The 9,722-nt window shown below is 43.1% G+C and overlaps 1 protein-coding gene across 1 annotated transcript; it reads left to right on the forward strand.

Annotated features, from left to right (window-relative positions):
- The first annotated feature begins 1,449 nt into the window (after window positions 1-1,449).
- Window positions 1,450-9,722, forward strand: LOC103774318 (chromosome unknown open reading frame, human C18orf54). The gene is made up of 7 exons (XM_008941711.1): window positions 1,450-1,759; window positions 2,973-3,692; window positions 5,014-5,155; window positions 6,241-6,349; window positions 7,150-7,281; window positions 8,686-8,759; window positions 9,611-9,722. The coding sequence occupies exons 1-7, from the start codon at window positions 1,450-1,452 to the stop codon at window positions 9,720-9,722; spliced, it is 1,599 nt and encodes a 532-aa protein (XP_008939959.1).

Here is a 9,722-nt window from a genome sequence, read left to right on the forward strand (position 1 = left end):
GCGGAGCGGCCGCTGAGGGGTGGGGATGCTCGGGGATGAGCTGGTCGGGATGGGCGGGTTAGCCCAGCGAGCCCTCGTGGTGCTGCGGAAGGGCTGTGTTGCCCACAGGGCTTCTTTTCCCCCCGCTGGCTGGTCGCTGTGAGGGGAAGGGGCCCTGAGGGCTCGTCCCGCCGCGTCCGTCGTGTGTGTCCGTCGTGTTGAGTGGGGGTCAGGCGCTGCTCCCAAGGGGCAGGACAAGAGGGAATGGCCTCAAGTTGCCCCAGGGGAGGTTGAGGTTGGCCCTGAGGAGCAATGTCTCCCTGGCAAGGGCTGTGCAGGGCTGTGCCAGGCTGCCCAGGGCAGTGGTGGAGTCCCCACCCCTGGAGGGGTTTCCAAGCCGTGGAGATGTGGTGTGAGGGACACGGGGCAGTGTGGACCTGGCAGGGATGGGGAATGGTTGGAGTTGATCATCTTAAAGGCCATTTCCATCCTAAGCAGTTCTATGGTCCCCACTGTGGCTTTCTTATATAAATCTATGCTATTGCTGATGATCCTTGTATGCATGTGATAATGGCTATAACATTATTCTTTGCCACAGCACCTTTTCCCTTAATAGAGTTTTTCAGATACTATTTTACCTACAGGGATCATCCTAAAGGTCTTTTCCAGCCTAAACAATTCTGTGATCACAAGAAACCCTGAGGTTTCTTTGCAGCATTTAGAACCAGCCAGCACTTCCCACTCTTTACAGTTGGTGGGGTTACAAAGGCAGCTTGGATTGGGTTGACAAATTTGCATAGATAAGATGATTCTAAGTGTTCCCCTGTGGCTTGTGAACCTATTTTGCTGTGTGTACCCATTCTGGTTATAGATAAGAATATCTTCAAGGGTTGTAGCTTTCCACTCTTGTTGCATGTAATTATTTAGGGTTTTTTTTTGTACTAAGCTACTTTTACTTCTGTTTTTGTCTGTGAACTGTGGTTTTGTGCTGGTTCTAAAATGAAAAGTTATGATACTTCTGGTGTTTATTTGCTGAATTGGATGTTTGTGTGACACATGTCAGCAGTTCTTATGTGAAATTCCATTCTTGCAAAAGCAGGGTACTGAACTTCCTCTGGAGCTAGTGAGGAGCTGGATTGTCTTGCTCTCGTGATATATTTTTTCCCCCCACTACTAAAGTTTCAAAACTTAAGTTTTCCTTATTGCTGTCTTCTTTCTAGAGCCTTTATTTGCTGCCTTTGACTTTTCTAGGAGGTGCACATATAAATGAGAAACTTACTTGGAAAAGCAGCAAGGGGAACAGCTAAATAGTAATTTTTAGGAAAATAAGAATGAGAAAACAAGTTAAATATCCTGGTTATGTGACAGTGTCAGAGGAGAGATTTCAGTGTAGATGATTTCTTGTGGTTTTGTTCCTTTTTCCATTTAGATTGATGAAAAAGATGAGTGAAGATTCTGACAGAAAGCTGGATGGAAAGCATGGCAAGCTCAACAGAAGGAAGCAGTGTCTGCTCTCCTGATTCAACAATATCTTCTCTTTTAGCAAGCTGTAGCATTGACAGCAGTAATCCCTGCTCCCACAGCTTCATTCACTACAAGGACAAGCTTTACAGCTCTGCATCTGAGGCTTTGGAGGCTTATATTGAAGATTTTAATTTAAGCCTCACATCTTCAGGAGTAAGCACTGGAAAAATCCACATCTATCAAAGCACTCCCAAACAAATTAAGTTTGTAAAGCATCGTGCCAAGGGAAAACCTGGTAGGTCCCTGCAAATGGGGTGTTTCATAAGTTTGGGGGTTTGCTGTTCTGTTTTTGGTTTGGTTTCATGGCCATTGGTATTACCACTCCTCATCTCACCCAAGGTGGGTTTTCATGAAGGAATATTTCCTGCACAACTCCTTGCAGGTCTCCAGGGTGTAGGAAGGGGTGCTTGGTCATGGGTAGCAATATTTGTCTAATTCTTGTTCCTAAATGCTTGGTGAATTGGCAACAATTCCTGACCACACTCACAGACACAACAATAACTTCCAGAGTATGGGATAGAAATTGTATATTCTATACGCTGAAGACAATATAAATCATTGCTTAAAATGGAGCCTTGGAAAAAAATCTCCATTTCCTTTCCAGAGGAACAAGAGAATATAATTCATTGAAGGAGCTCCCTTAAAAATGCTTTGTCCTAGAACAAATTTTCCCTCTTGCCTATTGATATTTAGGGAATGTACTTTTGGGCCTGAAATCTAACCCAAGGGGGGAATGTTGAATTGGCTTTTGTCATTATTAGTTAGCTTGAATAAATACATACTCAATTTAGCTTGAAGAAATAAATACTTAATCAATTATACAAACATGAATGTGAAGATCTAGAATAGATAACTGTGCTTGGGCCCTTTTATATTGCAAATGCTTTGTCTATTACATCTGAAATAACAAAATCCCATGTCCAGGTAAAGTTCCTCTCTGGAAAAACAGATGTTTCCCTGGATTGCACTGGCCCAACAGTTCCAGCAGCATGTTGTATGATTCAGGGCTTTCTTTTCTTCAGCTTATAACCTTCCTCTGGCTTCCCACTTTTCTTTCTCTCCTCAAGACAGCTGCTTTTTAGCAGTCTTTAGCTTCTGGTTTATGGTTTGTATTGAAAAAAATACCTTCTACTTTTCCCAAACAAAAAATAAGCATTCTGATTATTGCAAGAAGTGAGAAGCTGCTGTGTGAGAGATGTCATCTCCTCAAGAGTTACTCTGCTCACATGTCACCTCCTCTGCATGTCCAGTTGGTGTGTCACAGGAGCCTGTATGACACAGATTTCACTTCCTGAGGGTTTCACCAAGCTTCTGATCAGAAACAGCCCCTCTCTTGCATTGCACTCTCATTCCCAGCCTGCTGGTGAAGAGTTTATTTCAGCTTTAAACCATTCCTTCACCTTAGATCTTACAAATGATCCTTTGGGCTTGAAGTTCAGCACTTCACCTAAACCCTCTTTATTTTCCAGCACCGTGTGACTGTAACCAGCACGTGGGGTTGGATTCTTTTGCTCCAGCCCCTGGAAGACAGAGTGAGTGTGACCCAGACTTGGTCAGTCTTGCCACAGATGATCTGTTGGCATTCCCAGCAGATGGATCCCTGCCCTTTGCCCAACGTGCCCCCGTGGAGCCAAGGCAGCAGAGCAGTGAGTGGAGAGGACGGTCCCTGAGGACACTTTTCTGCCCCTACCAAAGCTCATCCCTCCACAGCAGGAGTGGCTGCAGGCTTCAGGAGGACAGCAAAGCTGCTGCTCACCAGAGCCCACACAAAGACTCCAGCAAAAGGAAACACAGTGTGCACACACCTGATGGGTGCAGTTCTGCCTCCTCTAAAGCAAGCTCCAGAACCTTGTGTTTTGATGGGAACTCTGACACTTTTCCTGTTAAAAACTACCCAAGGTGGCTCACCAGTCAAAAGTCTGACTTAAGTGTGTCAGGTATAAGTAGTATTCCCAATATTCACTACCCAGCCTGGCTGAAGAGCTATAACCTTTTTTCTGCTTCAGTTAAAGAAAGTGATGGCCAAACTTTTAATCCACGAGGCACAGCTGCTTCTTCACAAGCTTTTGAGATCCTGGAAAAAAGACACTTTGGAGAGAAAGACAGTTCTCATCTTCTGGAACAGGATGGTTGGCTGGATGTGAGAGGTGATAACCAAGCAGAAGAAAGTTCCAACTGTGACAATCCAGGTTTGTGCTTCCAGTTTGATAACTCCCTTTCAAGCCACACCAAAAAGCTGTTTGGAGGCAACCAGGTTTCATATAATTATTTCTTTTTTAATTTTGAGGCCACGTGGCTAAAGACAAAGTACATTTTTTGTAGCCCAGCCACTCTCTAGCCATGTTAGTCTGCACTGTGCCACCCATTTATTCCCATCCACCTTTGACAAATTACTCAAAAGCACTTACTAAGTTAAACAGCTTTTAAAGTGCAACCTTTCAAACATAAATCAATATTTAAACATTTCTTTTACAGCAGAGAGTATTTATTACAGAGGCTTATTTAGTGCCTTACTCCATGATAACGACAGTAATTCCATAAATATTTTAATAGAATTTCAAGCATGACATTAAATTACATGAAGTGTAACCTTGGGAGAGAGAGATTCCTAAACACAGTGTAAATGAACCTGTCAGGTTGGGTAGGAAGACAATTTATCATGCAGTCTTTTTCCTCTACTCTGCACACTCAGCAGGAGGTATTTGTAACCCATTTTTTAGGTTATCTGGTGCCTTCACTTTCTGTAAAGACTTTCCCTGTGTAGCTCCTCTTTGCAGCAGGCCCATCACTCTTCAGAGGCAGGTCCTCCTGTGGTGAAGCACCATCTCTGCCTTCTGAAACATCAGCAGGATTTGCTTTTGATACAAGAGATTAACATTTCAAAATGTTAATGACTTTCACTTCTGTCTACATCTACTCATAGATTAAAAAATAGTTTGTTCTTTGTTATGGAAAGCATAAATATCAATCTATCATTTTTTTCCAAGAAGTTCTGTGTGTGTGTGTGTGTATATATATAAAAATAATATGTATAAACTAAGTTTAAATGTTTATAGAATCATAGAATCATTTAGGTTGGAAAAAACCTTTAAGATCCTCAAGTCCAACCATAAAATACCCTGTACAAAACAAGGAAAAAAATGAGCCTAAGAACTCACAGCATTAATGAGTAATATTTAATGTTGTATTGTGAATTAATCATATTTTCTACAGCATGGAAGTGGAGTAAAAACATTAAATCACCTTGAATGCAGCACATGATATTTGTTTTACATAAATTAGGAGAAAGAATGCTTGAGTACTTTAAATATTCTACTGGCCAGAGCCTTGCAGATCCATGTACTCCTGATTTATTTGTCATGCTGCCATACCAAGGTAACCAAAGGAGCTGTGTGGGCCTATGCTCTGTGTAAAGTACTTCTAGTCTGTAGTTATTTGAAATATGACATAAAAGTAGAAATACTGCCCTTGAAAAGGGTTGGACACATGGTGGTGTTGGGTTTTTTTCAGAAGAGCTGCTTACCTTGAAGGCTGACAGAGGTCTGGAGAGTTCACCTGAAGATTTCTCCAATCATCTGGAAGGTGATGACAGCCCTTCTACAACAGCTGTACTAGGAGCAGAGAGATCATGGGAAGTTGCTTCAGGTCCTCTGTAAGTAAACATATTTTGGACTAACTTGTTCTTGAAAATGCCTAAAGTATTTAACACATGCTTCTGTGTCTGGATGGGAAGTGGTGGTGATGTGGCCTATACATACAGAAAAGATCCACTAGTGGATTTCTTGCTAGTGCTCAATGTTTGATATTTCATGGTCAGGTCACTCAGCTGGGGAAGGGTCTAGAGGCCAAGTGTGGGGAGGAGCAGCTGAGGGAGCTGGGGGTGCTGAGCCTGGAGCAAAGGAAGCTCAGGGGAGACCTTCTGGCTCTGCACAGCTCCTGACAGGAGCCTGGAGCCAGGGAGGGGTCAGGAACAAGGGACAGGACAAGAGGAAAGAGCCTCAAGTTGTGCCAGGGCAGGTTTAGGTTGGACATGAGAAATGCCTTCCTGGCAAGGGTTGTCCAGGGCTGCCCAGGGCAGTGGTGGAATCCCCACCCCTGGAGGGGTTTCCAAGCCCTGGAGATGTGGTGTGAGGGACACGGGGCAGTGGGGACCTGGCAGGGATGGGGGAACAGTTGGAACTGATAGACTTAAAGGTCTCTTCCAGCATAAGCAAGTCCTTTATTCTGTGATATTGGATTATTCCACAGGATCCAAAAATGCTAAAAATCAAAAGTAGAATTTCAAGCAGCAGCAAAGTGTCTGTGGCTGTGGGTGTTGTCTGCCAGGCTCCCTTCACCCCAGAAGCTTGGGAACTGTTGGTTTGTTTTATCCATGTTTAACAAATGAATAAAAGCTAAAGGCAAATAAGCAGAAGGTGACTGTTTTTCTTTAGATATTGAATATTAATGGTGGAATATATGGTATAAGAAAACACTTCCATGTGTAATAAGTTATAGCAAAGACATCCTTACCTTGTCTTTTTTTGCATCTACCCAGGTTTTAGTTTTACTGGCAAAACTGGAAAAAATAGTTGTGTGCTTGTCATGCATCCACCAAAATGCTGCCAGGACTACTCAATGCTCCCTTGGTGTTACATCAACACAACAGAGCTGGTCTTGTCCTAATAACTGCATCTTAAACCAATTCTTGTCATTTATAAACCTGTTGTTCTTCTCTGTTGTTTAATGTTGGTTTAGCCAGCACCAGTTGCCTGGGTGCTGTGAGGACATGGAGAGAGCTCTACCTTTCCCCAAGGCACAGATCATACAGAAGTTCTTGGAAGACTGTCTAAAGGACAAAAATCAGGTCAGTCAAATGAAGGATTGATTTCTGGGAGTGCCCGAAATCTGTAAGACTGGTAAACATCAGCAGGAGGAATACCTGTAAATTGGTTTTTAATTCTATAATATATAAAGTAGAAAGTTAACAGTAGTATTTGAGCATGATAAATTCATCTGGTTATTAAATCTGATAATCTAATCCCTGATCTTATTATTAAGAAAGCATATCTATAAAATGCCTTGCTTAGGAATAGTTGGACTTTTACACTCCATGTATTGTTTAAATCATAATTTTCCTGCCTGGATTAAAGGAAGAAATCTTTGTTACTGATATATTAAATACCACTAATTTCCTTGCTTGGCTGATGTACTCTTGGGTCTGAGTCAAGTTCAAGAGATATCAGATTTTTATTTTTTTTACTTATTTAACCCATTGCACTGGAATTGGACAATGGATTGAATTTACTTTTTTGATTATTCATTATTTTATTCCCATTCTTACATATTAATCCTCTTCACACAAGTCTTTCTAGCTGATCAGCAAATCTTTGTCACCATGAGATCCTTCTGTTGTACCTCAAGGCTGAGGTCTTTCTGTGTTCCTTCACATCTTCCTGGCAACATATTTACACTGACTTCCCTGACCATGCAGCAGCACAAATTAAGATGAACCAGTGTAAAACTTAGATATTTTTTTTTAAAGAAACAGGTAGAGGGAAACACTTGTAGAAATTAGCCTTGAAACTGCTGCAGGAAACTTCAAAAGCCAGTTGGTTTGGTTTGTGTGTGCTGCAGTATGACCAGATTCTTTGGGTTTTGGTTTAGGAAGATGCTTTTTCTGAAGGTCTTCATCACAGACCCCTTGAAGCTTTGAAGCTCCTGTTGTTTAAACTTCAAGCAATTCAGGGAAGTCTAAGTCAGGACGAAACCACTGAGCGAAAGGAGGAGCTTGAAGAAGTGAGTTGTCCATTTCCTTATGTTGTTCCTTGCCTGCATTTCTGAGAACTCTGTCCTTTTATAGACTTCTTTTCCAGTCACCTTGAGGAAAGCACTTCCAGCAGGGCCAAGGTACTCTGCATCATGAGCCTGTGCTCCTGCCAGGCCCTTCTCCCTGCTGGTGCAGCCCCAGGAGCAGGGAGTGGCTGCGGGGAGCAGGGCTGCTGAGCCAGGAGATGGCAGCATTTCAGCCCGTCCTGCCCTCACAGAGCACACTCTGCTCCCCTCTGCTGCCCCAGCAGGAGCTCTCTGCTGGGAAGAGCTGGCCTCTGATCAGATCTAGGCTTTCAGGGGCATGTGCTGGGTGTTAAAAAAGCCAGACATTCTCAGGCACTCTCTCCTTGCCTCCTTTTGCAGCAGTGAGTTGGTATTTTGTGGCACTTCTGTTTCAAAATTATCTCAGAGAATCACAGAATTGTTTTGGTTGGAATAGACCTTGAAGGTCATCAAGTCCAACTGTTCCCCATCTCTGCCAGGTCCCCACTGCCCCGTGTCTCTCACACCACATCTCCAGGGCTTGGAAACCCCTCCAGGGGTGGGGACTCCACCACTGCCCTGGGCAGCCTGGCACAGCCCTGCACAGCCCTTGCCAGGGAGACATTGCTCCTCAGGGCAACCTCAACCTCCCCTGGGGCAACTTGAGGCTGTTCCCTCTTGTCCTGTGGCTTTTTCCTTCTGGGGAGAGGCCGCCTAGGCTCCTGTCAGGAGCTGTGCAGAGCCAGAAGGTCTCCCCTGAGCCTCCTTTGCTCCAGGCTCAGCACCCCCAGCTCCCTCAGCTGCTCCTCCCCACACTTGGCCTCTAGACCCTTCCCCAGCAGCTCCGTTGCCCTTCTCTGGCCACGCTCCAGCCCCTCAAGGTCCTTCTTGGAGCAAGGGACCCAAAACTGACCCCAGCATTTATATCTTTTTACTTTTTTCCTAACATTCTTTGCCTACAGTTTTTAAATGCTGTGTCCTGTGCTCAGGAGTGAGTGAAATGCTCTGTGTTTATCTGCATCTGGTGGGTGGGTGGAATGGGCCTCCAAGAGCCTCAGCCTAAATTGAAATGAGAGGTTCCCAGTGGGCATTGGGAGAATCTTTTTAACCCTGAAGACAGCCAGACCCTGAACAAGTTATTCAAGAGCAATTTTCCAGTCCCTGTCCAGGAGCTTCTCAAGATTTGCCTGGCTAAAGCCCTGAGCACCCTGCTGCCTCTGCTTTGAGCAGGAGCTCTCCTCCTGAGCTCCCTCCCAACCTCAGTTACTTTATAATGCTGTAAAGTTGTTGGCAATACTTCCCAGTGCAATGCACCCTAAAAATTCTGTGGTTTCTGTCCTACTCACCTTCTTTTCCTTCCTCAAGTTAACCATTTTATTTTCTTTAAAGCTTTATGACAAAGCAGAAGCTGAATTAAAACTGTGTGACAGTGAGAAGATCCCTCTTACTAATTCTATTCGGAAGTAAGTGCCCACAGGTTTTTTTTCTGACTTTTCACCATTTTTAGAAAGCACAGAAAATGATAAATCAGCTGAGAGAGCTCTCATGTCAGCTGAAAACTTCATGAAGAATAAGCCAGTAGCAAATAAAATGGAGCAGGGAAATCTCTAGTGGATAGTTGCAGAGGTGTACTCTGGAACTAAACATTTGTGTTTCATCTCTATTAATAGATAATTATTACTACTCATAGATGGCCATGAAAATAATCAGCCTTGGAGAAGTTTGTAATATGGGGTGAAATATTTTCTTTTTCACTACAGTGGAGAAAAGAATTTCTAGGCAAAAAAAAAGTCATGAATGAAATTGTAGAGTTGTACAGAACAGTTCTAAGTGGCTGAGGGAATAATCAGTATGAGAAAAGGCAGAAAAAAACCAGGTTTATCAGGCAGAACTTTGGTTTCAACACAACTCAGTGTTGCAGTACAGCTTTATACTGTAATGTAAAAGGAAAAGATATTTCTATTTTTAAAATATAGTCCTGAAAATGGCTGTATTTTGTGACATCATGTTTTGCAGTTTGACCCCCTGTGTTGAACACCCCTTCTGTAATAATTTCCTAGAACCTGTTGGTGTGAGCACCTGTTTTGAGAAGGCTTATTTAAAATTTCCCTCTCACAAATTGTTTTATCTTTTTATAAACCCATCTTAGTGTGTTTTAAAATCTCTAGAACAAAAGAGGCAGAAACAGTTAGAGATGCAAACTGTATATGACACCATTCCAGCTGTGAAGCTGTCAGGAATCAACATCATTTTGTGTTCTATAGAAGCAGTAATAAATGCACTGTTGGTGAAGCCTTCACTTTTCCTCATCTAGGGCTTTACACCATTTATCACATCTTGGAAGACTTGTTGGGGAGAACAGCAGCCAACAAGAGCAGGCCAATGATTGTGAAGAGGACAAACAAGGAAAAGAGACTCATCTGTGA

Source organism: Merops nubicus, unplaced genomic scaffold, assembly GCF_000691845.1.
Source record: "Merops nubicus isolate BGI_N331 unplaced genomic scaffold, ASM69184v1 scaffold9326, whole genome shotgun sequence".
Taxonomy (NCBI): Eukaryota; Metazoa; Chordata; class Aves; order Coraciiformes; family Meropidae; genus Merops; species Merops nubicus.

Bases quoted from the DNA above. Each gene is read 5' to 3' on its own strand.
- LOC103774318 (XM_008941711.1), top strand. From the start codon at position 1,450: ATGGAAAGCATGGCAAGCTCAACAGAAGGAAGCAGTGTCTGCTCTCCT. The intron at 1,760-2,972 runs GTTTCATAAGTT...TTTATTTTCCAG, and splicing joins TAGGTCCCTGCAAATGGGGT to CACCGTGTGACTGTAACCAG. The intron at 5,156-6,240 runs GTAAGTAAACAT...ATGTTGGTTTAG, and splicing joins GAAGTTGCTTCAGGTCCTCT to CCAGCACCAGTTGCCTGGGT.